This window comes from Acyrthosiphon pisum, chromosome A1 (assembly GCF_005508785.2).
Source record: "Acyrthosiphon pisum isolate AL4f chromosome A1, pea_aphid_22Mar2018_4r6ur, whole genome shotgun sequence".
NCBI classification, from domain to species: Eukaryota; Metazoa; Arthropoda; class Insecta; order Hemiptera; family Aphididae; genus Acyrthosiphon; species Acyrthosiphon pisum.
Window position 1 is genome coordinate 133781603 of NC_042494.1, and position 15949 is coordinate 133797551.

Consider the following 15949-nt stretch of genomic DNA (forward strand, 5'->3'; position numbering starts at 1 on the left):
TATTATAGAAGTTATAATATTTGTATATTGCTATGGTCTCGTCACATAATAATGAACGTAAACAATGTTTTCTTTTTCTTACACGGCCAGTAGAAGCATAAGCGTAATCTGTGGTTGTCAAGGGGATGGGGGGCAACGGATCCCTCAGATATTTAACCGAGTGGGCAATAATGCGTCTTTTTACCTTATAGATTTTTAGTTTTACCACAGATTCCCCCAAAATTTACCCCAGACTACGCTTATGAGTAGAAGTTACCTAAATATTTTTATCTTGGCCATTCGACATATAATGTCGATAACATTGTTATTTGTTATACAGGTAGCATTATATAATTATAATGATTTATGATAATAATAATATTAGGTAATGCCACGGCGGGTGAAGCAGAGAACGTATTCAATTTTTCCTTTGAAAAAAAAGCAGCGAGATTCGCTTTTTCACATTTCGACGGAATCGTCTGCCTCCGCGATCGTGTCCAAGTTGGTCAGGTCGACTACAGACATGGATGGCGGCGATGGCGGCGGCGGTGACTCTTGCAGGACGCTACCGAACTTGATATCGAAACAGTCGGCGGCCAACGTGGCCGGGCTGACCGCGACATTGGGTTTTCCTCCGGTGGCGATGGCCACGATCTCGGGTTGCGGGTACCCGTTGTGGCCAATGTAATTGGTCATCACAGCCGCGGGTCCGCCACACTCGGCCGCCACGGCACAGCAATTTCGGTGGCGTCGATCGTCGTCATCGTCGTCGTCATCGCAGCCGCAGTCTGACGACGTCCCGAGACGGCCACCGTGGCCACGTTTCGCGTGTCAGGACTTCGCGGCAGCGGTGGTGGCGGCGGCGGTGTTAGAGGCGGCGCCACGCGTAGACGACAACGTCAGATCGCTTATACTGCCTCCGCAACCGCCGACGCCGCAGTCTTCGCGCTGCTGTTGCAGATGTTGCTGCGCCGGGTTGACGCCGCCGCAGCAGACGCCACCGCCGTCACTCGTTTGTGCCGTCGCCGGCCGGTACAGCGTCTTGAGTTTGGTGGACACGCCATGGTGTACGATGTTGAAGCACATGGCCGTGAGCGCCATGCCGGACAGTATGTACACGGAACAGAACCAAACGGTGGCCGTGCTGGTTAGCGTCACGTCCATTGATCGCGAGTTGCCGTAACCAATGGTGCTGAGCAACATGAAGCAGAAGAATACGCAGTCCAGGTACGACTTTCCGCCGGCGTCAAGCCGGTGCAGGACGGCCGCTCCGCAGCCGATGTACGCCGACATGAACGCGAAGCCGACTAACAGCAGCGGCACGAAACTGGCGCTGTCCGCCGCGGCCGCCGCCAGTTCCGCGGCGGCCACCGACGCTGAATCGGATGCCGCAGCGGCCGCCGACGCGGCACTAGCCGCCGCCCGGTCGGACACCCTCAGGAACACGCCGTCGTCCGCGTCGCCCGGCCGCACGTAGTACGGTTCGAGTGCGTGGCCGGAGAACGTTTTCATTTGCATGTCGTATTCCTTCCGCTCACGCTTCAACTTCATCCTCCGCTCTTTTTCCTCCATCAGCTTCTCGTCGTAGCAACAATACCCACACTTGGAGCACAGACAACAGCACAGCGACCTGCAACAGAGAGGAATAAAAAAAAAAACGGTCATATATAATATTATAATATTACCGTTTCGTAACGTTTCAATTAAAGTTGTACCAGCTATTGATATATTTCTATTTTTTTTAACGAAACAGATCACAGATATAGAAATATTAGGTAGGTACGATAGCTGATGTAGTTGACAAAAAATAACAAAATTATGCGAGCCACACGAATCGCTAACTTACAGACCGGTACCCAAGTAAATGACGGGAAATACCAGCATACGCTAATTTTCATAGTTTATAATATTATTTTATGTATCAGTTATCAAATCTTATCGTGCTCTAAACATGTGCACTTAACATACCTATCTAACCAATTACCATAATAAAATCATAATTCCGTACATTGGAATAGTGATTCCGTGAACCGATCCGTTGTTTTATGTTCCCTATGAATATATCCAAACAATGTAATACGACGATGATCATCAAAACTAAGCGCACTTGATGAGTTCTCGATGAAATGACCGAGTAAAATCGGAATTGAATACATCGGATTTGGGGATGAGCGCTGAAAGCGTCTGAAATGTATTTATTGAGAATTGTGTCGCAAGTGTGGTTGACGTCCAGGGCGAAATATGTTGGACCTGTGTTGTTTTTCTGTATAGTAATATGATTAGTAGTTGCAGAATAATAATCGACTTGGTAACGGAATTAAAAAATGAACCGTTCTCAATCAGATATCACCGAATCTTATATAACACACAACTTTTTTTTAACCAGAGAGTGGAATATTACGCTCGGCAGCTCACGATTCGTTGGTTTCAAAATTATAGTGAATCAAGACCTATAATCATAGAACAATACGGGTAAGACCATTATCAGCCGTGTTCATTTGTCGGTTTTTTTTTACGACGATTCAATTTTTCAGTGAGTTTTGCGCGCATAAAATAGGATATAATTGAAAAACGCTCATGACTCGCCGACGTGTGGCGGTAAAAATGTTCAACCTAAATTCTATGATAGCCAGAATAGTTAAATTTCCGCGCAGACATTTTTTTTTTGTAGTTAACTACACTCTTAATTGACCCACAAAATGTCCTCACGAATCACCGCAAGCACGGCGGCATGCGCATGCGCACATCACGATTTACGAAATCGACGAACGCGATCAGGACCCGTTGCAAGGACTCGCTAGCAATATAAATAATATGCCTCTGGCCGCGGTTCGGTTTGCAGTTATTCCGAGTCTTACGGAATTCGGCAACAATGCGCAATTATTTCACGACAACAATCACATTTCATCGGGAAATACTCTCCGACCACGATTATTATTATTATTATTATTATTAATATTCTCGAAAGTATCAAGTTTTTGTGCGGTAATATAATATCGCAGTTAAACGCGAATTCGAAACACAAAGATCGAATCGGTTAAATATTATTATTATGATCTTTCTATAATCCTCATCGAGTCACGTGTTATTATGTATTGTAATTATATTATATATTATTATTAATTTATGTGATGATGTGAAAATTTGTTTTTTTTCCTAAACGAATCATCGTCGTCGAGTGTCGCAGTATTATTTTACTTACACAGTTTATTTTTACGCTGTAAATATTTGTTACGCAGTACACGCGATCATTACAACTCACTATTATATATAGGAAATACGCGTAGGTAGGTACTACGTGCACTTTTATTGTCGTTTATAAAATGAAATTGTGACGGAAAACTAAATTTGACCGTATTTCACAAGTTAAATGCGTATTAATGTATGTAAGTTATATTATATATTATCGATACCTATCCACCTACGATACATTACAGTTAATATTATTAAATAGGTATATAAATATAAGAATACTTGAACTAATTTACACGGGTATATATTTATTTTTAAATTTACTCGGTTCTACATACGTATAATATTATTATAAAGACATCTGAGTGGAAATCTATGATATTATATTTAAAATACAAGTTTATTTCAATTTGAACTTTTTTTCCAATGCAAATACATAATATACACACATTTTATGAAAATTACAGCTGCACCATCATAAGTTAATGTGAAGTTGTTATATACGACACGTATTTTCGTATGCGTTCAAATCAAATATTTTTCATAAGCCACTCTTCAAAAATATTGAACTTTTGTACCTATGTGTGCGTATTACATAGTACATTTTTGAATATCGAAGTGAAAATGACACGTGAACGCACAAGTGCTTTAAAAGTGGTTACGGGAAAAAATTATAAAATCACTTGTCGATGTATACGAGACGAATAGACGATGGATAAAAGTGACAACCGAAAAAGGGAATCACGTTTTTAAATTTTATGTAACTTCTATATTAAGCTACTTTTTAGAGCTATCGTTAAATGGAAATAATGTAAATTTTTCTTCTTCCGTCGACCGATTTTGTTTTTTTTTTAATAATGATTGATGTGTGAGATATAAATTTTCAGTTAGGTCTAAATGTAAGAAGTGCTTACCCAAGCTCCGAGGATGTGTGATGTAATGTGCACAAACGAGGTATAATGTAGTGTATTTTAATGGAAAAAATACTAAATACCTAGTTTACATTTAACGGAGCTTAATATGGGGTATTTAATTTGTCACGGACAACTCTGTGCTGGATCAGCTAATATTTTATGGATTGATATGAAAATAATTATTTAATTATTTAAAGTCTTCTCCCGCTTATCAAAATTGACAAAATCTATTTGAATCTAAATATTTAAAGGGTTTTCATTAGCATTTGCAATTAAATAGAACTTCATCAACATACATTGAATAAATAGTTATAATATTAATTACCTGGTAAATATTCCTCGGGCACACCATGCTAACAGACCACCAATGCTTGATAAGTATACTAACATCAATGGGATGCCAATCAACGCGTACACCATTGTGACCATTTTACCTATAGCGGTCTTCGGTGTGATGTTTCCGTATCCTGGAAACAATAACACACAATATTATAATAATATATTAATATACGTATACAGTGTATTATAATTATTGTTAATGCACCTTCAGAATAAAACATAACCAATTGTTACTATAATATATTCTAGTATAGACGATTCGGCAGGAACTGACGTACATAGTGATTAAACGTACTCAAATCAAAAACCAAAATTGAAGGGATCGATGGGAAAGAATAAAAAAAAACCACACAGTGTGTCTGAAGTTGTTGTAGAGTTGGCGCTTATAATATTTATAATATTCGTATATAATAATATAACTGATAAAATTAGCAAAATACTACTAGCTCTGAAGATGACTACGTTGTAGTTTTCGATTGAAATGTTTGTATACCTATTCCACATTTAAATCATTCTAGTTGGCAGTAACTATAATATATACCTACAGTCTATAGTATTGTTTCTTCTCTCATATTAGAATAATAATAATGGCTTCCGTCCGGCTTTACGTAGCACTTGACGATAAAAGTTTTGTAATTTCGTACCATTTGATTCTACAGATCCAAAAATAATGGGTTAAACTTTTGCTTTTTGCGCTTCTCACGTTTTGGTTTGAAATAACACTCATCTAGGTTCAAATATTAATCCATATTTTATGAAAAGAATATTTACTATAAACGATATTTTTTGCGGTTAACAACTACTCATTATATTATGTCTACAACTTTCTAGTCGTATAAATATAAAATATTTCATATGAAAGTAATGTATATTTTTTACAAACCATTACAATGATATGTATTATTCATTGTAGTAGGCGTATTCAAGTAAAACAATCAAATGCATTTTTGTATGCAAGATTTTATTAAAATTCGTCTGTAACGGTACACAAATACTAGAATATTATGTTTATTGTGAACAATATTATTAATATTTATTTGAGGGGAATCATTTGTTTGGTAGCAAATAATAAAAATATAATAGCCTCCATTAAGAATACACAAGATATTATAAAGTTTGAAAGTTAAAAGTTTAAGTTAGGTACATATTATTAATTATTTTATTACCAAATGTATTGAAATAACTATACCTAATAGGTAAGTATTACCAGTTAAAAAGTTAGTTTTGGTAAAATAATGATTGTTTTTATATAGGAATTACAACATGTTCTGACTAAACAATTTTTAACAATTTAGTATTTAGTGCATAGTTGAATTATTTTCTCAGTTGTAGTCAGCCATTTGTTGAAAATCAACAATGAAATACATCATATTATCATAATGTAATATGTAAATAATATAGTATATCATGATTCATGATATACATTAAGGTGCATGATGCAGGACGTAGACCGGACTTAATGCGCGTAGTCGTGTGTGGATGAATTTTTTCATTGATAAATAATCAAAATATCGGTATAATTTATCATAGATTAAATTATTTTATCTTATTACTTATTAGCTTCTGCTACAAAGCTTATATATTTATATATTATTTTTCGAGACATATAGGTGGCTTAAGAATATTTTATTGTTTACTGGACTAAACAATTTTACTCGCTTTATTTTCATTTCATTGGTCTTTTATTTCACATTGAATATCTTCACAGTTAACTTATTAATCATACATTTATGATGTGAACTTAGAAATATGCGAAAAATAACTTTTAGTTGATTGTATTTACTAGAAGTGTCGTAAATTGTAGTCCTTATATGCATGCATCATTTTTTATATATATAATATATTTTTTTGTTTAAAAATAAATTGTTCTAGCCTTTAATGTTTAAACTACATCGTTTTAAGTTTTACCTCATTTAAAATACCTAGATAAATTTGGTATATTTTTAGGACGTAGGTACTTAGTTATGTACCTACCTACTTTATAATGTTATTTTAAATGTTAAAACTTATTCATAATTTTTGTAGATACATTTTTTGTTTGTTTTATTACTTAAATGTATTTCTATTTTACACATTTTAATAATATTTAAAATGTTCTGAATATTTCTCTACACCGCAATATTAGACATCCTTAACCTTTTTACTCATTTCTTTTCAAATAAAATTGGTATCTAAACTCCCCTGATAACCTTCTAATGATTGCAGGTAATACATAATATGTTTTTGATTAAATTTAACATTTTCTAATTATCATTGATTTGTATTCTTTAGTTACTATTTAATCTTTCTCTTTATATACAATTTATTATTAAGTAAATATGACTAATTTGTTGTATTATCTTCGTTACTTTCCACAAGCAACAATTGTATGATTTCGGATTTACGTAAGTGTATAATATTAAATAAATAAATATATAGGTACATTATACATATATAAATGTACGAGTTCAATTAGGTTCAAATGATGATGCTGGATAAGCAAAATTTGGTTTAACTATAAAGTGCACTTATGACAACTCAAATGGAACGTTAATTATAACACATGGAGTTGAACATTCAAATGTCTTAGGTGACACTAGGTACAAATAGAAAATAATCAAATTACTAGCACTCATTATTTAGTAAAAATTTGTTTGCTTTTAAAATTATCAAATTTCAGTCTCATAAGATAGAGAGTACTTATATTATATACAGTGAGTATATACTTACTGTTTTTGTATCACTCGGTGTCAATTTTGAATTTGTTAAAATTTGTTTTTAACTGACACAAAAACGGAAGAGTTGTTTTAAGTACATGTTTTCAAGTATGACGTTTTAAGTTAACAGTGTTTGTTTTATATAAACACAACTTTTAAACAAATATTTTATCCAGCTTGCGTTAATATGTAGGTATATGTATTATTATTGTTTATTATTTATTATTATTAGGTATGTATAATGTAGGTATATCGTATTTTCATATAGTATTTTGAATTTTCACATATCCTAACAACATGAGACCAGAAATATAATCGGGTAATTATTATTTTTCCCTTTAATAGGTACCTACCTAGTGAAAAATCAATTTATTTAAACAGAAAATAGTTAATAAATAAATAAACTTTACATTTTTATATAAACTATATATAGTGAGTGGATCAACGCTTAGATATATAACTGAAGTAACACATATGGTAATATTCCTAAGCATATTGAAAAAGGGATTTTCTTACATGAAATGCGATGAAATATATCGCAGTACCTAAGGGTCGTTTCTCGGGGAAAAAGTATATTTTTTCTTCTTTCTCCTTTCAATTAACTCTCGAAAACGAGTCGTTTCTGTTTTTGATTTTCTACCGTGAAATAATCTGACTATGCAAATTTGTAAGAAATATTATGTAAATTGTTCGAGAATCGCTTCAAGTGCTTACAGTGGCTTGGTAACAAATGTTTCTGGCGTACGAGTCTCATAAAGATACTATTTCAGGCAATCGGCCGAACAGTTTTCAATCTCTTTTGTTAGCTGGGAAAGATGGCAAACCGCAAAATAAAAAGATCAAAATATAAATAAGATATCACTAGCGATACGTATCGACTTATATGCATATGTGACATATATATATTTGTGTGTGTGTGTGTGTGTGTGTGTGTGTGTGTGTGTGTGTGACATCAGATTCGATATTGTTTTTGTATTATGAAAATTTTTATCGACACCCTGTCACCACCGTCAGTCGTTATACGCACATATCGAATTGATTCATGAATTATTATTCTCATCGACACTTTATTTCCATCCAATTCTTTTATTTTACTGGGAAATTCAATTTTCACAGTAAGATGCGTGTATTAGATAGATAATAATATTCTAAAATCTAATAGTTTTATACAAATCGATTGCTGTTTTATTAATAGTGAATTGTAAAATATATGTACAACAGTAGATGATTCAAGACAAACATTTGAAATAGCTAATAAATAATATTATGTTACAAATCTATTTTAAAATTAAATCATATAATTTTTGTTTTTATCCACTATTTGTTATAACTAGAATTCTATATATATCTTTACACTATATGTCTATATGTCGCACTTGAATTGATTAATTGAGAATACCTACGTACATTATATGTACATTTACAGATTTACTATCTAAAACCACAAAAAAGGAAAGTATAAGAAAGTATGTTTCAAAATAAAGTCGTAACTTATGGTGTGCCATACTAATATAGATGCATCAAAACAGTGGCATATTTAGGAATTTTCCTTTATTTTTATGAAAGTAAGATTTTGTCATACTATTTCAATGATATAAAAATGAATATTTATATTTTACCTACCAGAATTCTTGGTGGATTGACAAACTGTCACATAACGGGGAGGTCGTATCGCTTGTGTTAGGAGTTAGATATACCTATACATGTTTATAAAATATTATATTGTAATGACACGTTCTTCTAAACGATGTAGTTTCGCTTATACCGCTTATTTATATACCACTTTGGTAAGCCAAAAACAATTCGATTATTCGATTCTACTATACGAGATAATCAATTTTGTATCAAATAAGATTTCTTACAGAAACGTTCGTTCAGTTACCTGGTTCAACTAAGTAAAAATATACTAGTTAATTAATTGTATGAACAATTTAAAATATTAGTCTATAATTAGTTCATTACAAAAATGATAATCAATTAATTCATGGTTTAGCTAATACTAATATATGGTTTCAAAAGAGTTAAAAAAATTTATTTTTACGATTTTCCTTCGTAAAATAACGATTTTTTTTGTATAAAATTATTTATTATTAAAGTTGTGCATCAAAAGTAAACGTTGTGCTTTTGTACAAATTAAAACTCAAAATTAAACTATGCAAATTATCAAAACAAAAATTGAAAAATTTAATATAAGCGTTGATTATGTTGAAATTTGGATATTAATAATGTCAAATATAATGAAAAGCAAAAATGGAATGAAGTGACTGCTGAAATTAATTATATTATATACTTCTTTAAAATATTTAAATATAATGAGCAGGGCTCGGAAGTTATAGCAAATGCATATTTTTCTTGGTTCGTCCTAGAACATCCAAAGTAAGATACAAATATGTATCATACTTCTCTGATGTCATACACGAAATTTTATTTTGCTATTTTTTGCATATTTATGGTTTTTATTGCTATTTTGCTAATTTAGGGTTTATAGTGCTATTTTTAGTCATATTTTCTTAATATACATAATAATATAATATATACCTAAATATTATACAAAATATAGGAAATTATCACATTATGTTGAAAATAATGATTAATTTTGGTTAGGAAATAGGAAATAAATAGATCTTATAAGTACACTTTTACAAACATATTTAAGTAATTTAATATATATTTTGTTAACAGTTTATAATTCAACTAGTCCAGACAGTCCCTGATGTCTTATATGAGCCCAACAATTTTATAAAATTGTATAATTACATTTAACTTTTTAAAATAAATTTAATTTTTTCAATTTAAATGCATATTTTTTGATTTTTTGTGCTATTTATAGCGTATATTTTGAAGTTTTTAAGTGCATATTTAAGAGCTAAAAAGTAACATTTTTAGTGCTAAAACATCCGAGCCCTGATAATGAGTATCGAATGTGAAAACAATTACACTTTACTACATTTATGAGATATTGCAATAACGTCTTATTGTCCATTTTTTTGCTACCTACTACTTAATATTTTATTTTGTAGCATATTAGTCACTTTCCATTACAAAAACTGATCTCAATTCTTAAATGACTTTGAAGTTTGAAGAAAATATATATACGAAATAATTCGTATATTATCAAATACAGCGTGGAATGGTTGAGATAAGTTGTGCCCAGCTGTGTTGCTGTGTGCAATACAAGCTGTATATCTAATTCATACGAGTATTGTTACATACTTAATTACTACTTGTTACATCATTACATCAATGGCGCATTTTGAGGGGGGGGGGGAGGGAGTGAAAAAGAGGAATATAACCCAAGTGAAACATTTTAAGGCTAGCAACAGGGGTGGACTGTGGTTAAGAGGAGAACTCTATATCGAACTCTACAAACTAAAAAATAATACTTATTTTATTTAACCTATAAATTATGTGAACACTTATAAGTTGGATAAAAAAATGGAAATCTGAGCTTGAAAATAGAAAAAAATAATTTGAACTCATCAAAAGTTTCGTTTTGCATGACAACAATATGACTAGTGTACGCGAGAAGACCAAAGTACTTCAACAAATACATATATCAAGATGACTTAGGAATATAATTTCCAAATGAGTGCATCCACTTCAGGCCACACCTATTGAAGAGAGCTCTCAGAAAGATAATAAAGGGGTTCCAAAAAGCTTTAAATGTATGCTGGTATTTATTAAACAAAATGGTTTTATTGAAATATTGATATTGCTCTGATAATCCTGCTATGCACAGTGCACACTGTCAAGCAATTGTCCTACAAAAACATCGTTTACTTTATTAAAACGGGTGGTCTTATTTAAGATTTTGCAATTTTTTCTGAAATGAAATTTTTTTGTTAATGTTGCGCAATTTTTAGATCAATCTGCCCTCCATTTTGACAATTTCTTAGGTCAAAGTTCGCCACTGTAATCGAGTGGCATCGTATTATATTTTTATAAGTATGTACTAGGAAACGCAGCCAAACCACGAATGAACAAATGACAACACAAATCTCGCAATATCAACGAGTATCTTTGTATAATATTCGTTATCAAAACATTGTATCGAATAAGATCGAAACTCTTCTTCCGTCCGTCGTTTTTGTTTTCTTTGGTAAAAGCAATTTCATTTACGTATTACACGCACACACACACGATTGCACGAATGCTTGGTTTGTCGTAGGCTGAACGCCAAATAATAACAACCGGTAAACAACCGCCGGCGAATAACTTATTGAAACAACATAGGTATGCGCGTACACGTTAGAACGGAGCCATTAGTCGCGGTATATAGATCGTGAGATATTGTTTGCAGCTGGGCTTATTATAACAGTACCTACATGTATGTTTCCTGGTTTATTTATTTTTTTTATCATTCCTTTGCAAATATTTCCTATTTCTTTGTTCCCGGCCAAAAGTCCCGCGGTGCTGAACGTCATAACGAAAAACTATCTAACGGCTAAAATTGTAGTACATAATATTATATTATACATAGGTATTAACAGGTATACAGGTATACTCCAGCCACTGTCATGACATTGACTTCCCAGGAGTATTATAAAGTCGGATTTGAATTATCCGAATAAAACTAAGTACCTAGGTAGGTAATACCAGTGGATCGACCTGTAGTAAAGACTAAAGATTGAATGAAGACAAAAGATGTCACAAAATAACACAGTAGTTATAGATTATGCAGGATGATTATCAAGAATACTCAACCGAATTTTTCATTTAATTATGCATTTATTCAAATTTTGATTTTTGGAATTTTCAAGTAGATTTACCTATCTAGATTTTATAGTAATTAAGAATAATCCGTCTTTTCTTACCGTACATTATTAGCAGATGATTTTTTTTCAAATAGTCATTCCTGAATAATTATTTAACACTTTGTACCTACTAAGAATAATATTATACTTAGAAGACTTCATTATGAGGGTTATTATGATTTTAAAATTATAGTAATTAATATTAATCTATTTAGCATTTTATAATTTGTAAAATTTTCCAGTTTAGGGATAATAATTATACTAGAGAACTAGACTATAAATAGCGTATATGTGTATAGTATATTGTATGTTTTACGTAAAAACATTATTTGGAATTAATTATCCTTTGTACACAACATTTAATAGCTCAGAAAATACTTGCTCGTTTTAAATTTGATTTAAGTGCATCAACGTTTTAAAAAAATAATCTGCTTAAAAAAAGGATAGTTCTTATTTGTAAAAAAAAAAAGAAGTTTGTAATTCCACAGAAAACTCCTTAAATAGTACAAACATTTAATTATTTAAAAATATGGTCCTAAGTATACTTAAAAATTCCAAAAATCAGAATTTGAATAAATATAATATTATAATTGAAGGAAAATATGGGGATGAGCATGCTCGGTGAATTGCCCTATATACAACCAACTATAATAGTTATAGCTGCTACCAAAATCCGATTACAGGTATTCTATAAAGGATTTACTTTGAAAATAAATCAATGGCTTTAATTCAATAGTTGATGAAATTAATATATAGGTATCCGTAAATATTATTGACTGTTTCGAGTTTCCAACTGAGGTAGTGTCAGAAAATAGAGTTTTCGAGGGTGTGAAGTTATGGTGGTGGTGGGGGGTTTGGGGGGGGGGGTGAGATGCTGGGTTATCGTTCTGTACATAATATTGTACTGTTTAACGTAGGTAGGTTGTAGGTACCTATACCGTTTCAACACGAGATTATCGAGGTCGATTTAGGTGATGCGGCTTTTGCACGCGTCCAATAGTTGTCATAATATTATATAAGCCACTATAATAGGTATACAAGACTATTCACTGAGCATGCTCATGGATCACCCCCCTTTTCTTCTATAATACAGTTATAAAAAATCTGATTCTTAAAATTTTTAAATGTAGGTTGTTAAAGACCATATTTTAAAATTATTGTGATTTTTTGTATTACTTAAGGAGTGTGCTGTGGAGATATACACGTTTGTTTTACAAATGAGAAATTCACTTTTTTATTAAAAATGATTTAACGAATATTTTATCTGAACATTTTGGCGTGTTAATATTAATTAAATTGTTGATTTATTTAACTTTGTGCGTACTAAGGATCAGGCGTTAAGAGGAATGAAAGATATATAGAGCCTATGGCGATTTTAAAATTTAAATAATTAATATTAATCCATCAACATTCATAATTTTTAGAAATGGTCCAAGATAATAAATATACTAGATCCAATATTAAATCTATTTTATATTTTTGTAAAACCATTTTTAAGAATCATTATCCTTAGTATAAATATTTCAATAACTGTTGAGAAATTACAAGTTCAAATTTTGAATTAAGTACATTTTCAAAAAAAATTATCCACTAAAAAATGTGCAATAAAAATGGGGGATCTCATTTGTAAAATAGAAGTTCATACCGCCACTGGACACTGTTGAAGTAGGTATAGTACAAAAAAATTTCAAGAATTTGGAAAACGATCTTAAGTAGGTATACCTATACTTATAAATTCCAAAATTCAGAATTCGAATAGTCTTATTACTAAACATGGGGGTGAGCATTCTTGGCGAATCACCCTGTATATCATGCGGTCATTGATCAAAAGGGATGTTGCCGACGCGTATATTATTATTATTCAACCGTCAGCGGTAACCATCGGCTTATACTAGCACACTGTCCCGTCCGATTGGCATCTGATGGCAAGACCACAGTAGCCGGTCGTAATTCTAGAACGTTGAAAACATCGGATCTAAACCCACATACAAGCCGACGATAAGTCTCCCCTAAGAGTAGACAATAGACATATTGCGCGTGCAGCTGATTTATATATCGTTGTTGCCTAAAGAAGACGTCATATTATCATAATATAATAGAACGTCCTTGATATTACGTAGGTAGGTAGATAGGTAGGTAGGTGAGTAGGTTCGTAGGTGGGTAGGTATACCTATATATAATATTATGATCGTATAGCTACGCAAGACTGTGATAGCGAAATTAACTCTAACTAATCAAAATTGGCGGACGTTTTATGACCCGGCGATATTGAAATTAGTAAAACATCAAATGAAAACCATCAAAATAATTACGAGAAAACAAATAATATTATAATATCTTCTCAGAGATTGTAATACTAAAATTTTCTCCGTCAAAATATAAACAGTCGTTGTATTGCAGCAGTCGTAGTGACATACGTGTACCGAGTATACAAATAATAATAAAAAAAAACTTTTTCGATTACGGTGGCTATTATTGAAATAAACAAAACATGTAGGTACCTTCTAATGTTATAACTGTTTAGTTACATACACGGAAGTCTTAACGGGTATAGTATAATAGATAAAATATAATTAATATTTTATAGTAAAATTTACTCAAGTAGGTACAAAAATTAGTTTGGTTTAAAAAAAACCGGGTAAGTTGCTTTGATGTATGGTAAATATTAGGAGCCCTCTTCAATGAGTATCTACCTCTTCAGTACTATAATTGATCTGCTAAATTTGAATTCATTAAAAAAGCCTCGCATATATTATTATGTACCTACCTATAAAAAACGATAATGAGCAGAAACGGTGTGACGGTCTCTATTTCTAAAGCTTATTATAATTTCTTTTCCTTTTTGTATTACTATATGTTCATTTTTAAACATTTTTTGCAGGAACACCGTATATAATAATAATATATCATTACTGTTGCATAAAAGTTTAAAAGTCAATACCAACGTGGTATGAATATCTTTAAATTAATGTATAAATATTTTAAGCATTTCATTGTGTATGAAAGATAATAATATTCGTAACTGTGAAAAGTTTTGATAGTCCAATATATTTTATTGACCAATATTTGTTGAGATACATCAAAATAACTGAAATCGTTGGAGAAAAATTAATTCAAATAATGTCCAATTTCGTCAACATTTTAAATACATATGTCAATAAAAAAAAAGGTGGACAAGTGGGTATCGCTCTGCTATACAGTAGTTGTAATGGATGTGTAAATGTGTTATATTTGAATACAATAATAAACCATTGTATACAAAAAACGATTCTGAGCGGTTACCGCAGTCCTATAATATTATTATTTTTTATTCGTTGCTATAGTGATAGACAAATCGTTAGAAATTAAAATCCCATTTTTAGCAGTTTTTCATAATTTCTCGGTAGTTTTTTCCGACTCTTTCTGAAACTACTTGGAATTTTCAACTTTCACCTCCCAAAAGTACTAATTAGGTTCACTTATATATCAGAAAAAAATGCTGATATCAAAAATCGAAGCATGCTTACTACCCAAAATGTTGCTGACAGACAGAAAAAAAAAAAACACACATCATTGTAAAACCAATACATTATTTCACTCCACTCAGAATCTAAAACCAGGGCCGTCCTGACGATTTGCGGGGCCCAAGGCAGAATAAATTTGCGGGGCCTAAAATGTCATTAATATAATAGTATTGATAAATTACCATTTCTAGCGAAACCTCAGCCGAGTACTGTTGCTTTCGTTAACCGTTGACGGACGGTACAGAACGCGTCCCCAGGTTGCGGATAGGGGAACGCCCGGTTCCCTCTGCTTCGGCAGAGTCGGGTAGCCTGTGAATAACTAATAACAGGCCGTGGACAGCTCCGATCAAATGATCCGTGGTCCGGACGGGATGCCCCTTGTCCGGGGTAGGGTGGCTGTCAGGTCTACCGTGCCTGGCAGTGGTGCTTTCAGCACGCGCTGGAAGCACGGACGCCGGGGCTTGCCCCGTCCAGTTGCCGGGCGTCTCAGTGTTAGTCAGACTAGTACATGTCTCCGGGGCACAGCGGTGAGTGACTCTGGTCTGCCTCTGATGGCTCGTCTCCTTACGAGT

General features: G+C 32.6%; 1 protein-coding gene across 3 annotated transcripts in view; it reads right to left on the reverse strand.

The window, feature by feature from the left end:
• Positions 1–15949, reverse strand: part of LOC100161227 — a 339202-nt gene continuing 323253 nt past the window's right edge. For all 3 annotated transcript variants that reach the window (XM_029488366.1, XM_029488365.1, XM_029488367.1), the window contains 2 exons: positions 4411–4552; positions 1–1609 (listed from right to left, as the gene is read on the reverse strand). In XM_029488366.1, coding sequence (XP_029344226.1) covers positions 811–1609; positions 4411–4552 — 941 coding nt within the window. In that variant the 3' untranslated portion in view covers positions 1–810. The remainder of the gene's footprint in view (positions 1610–4410; positions 4553–15949) is intronic.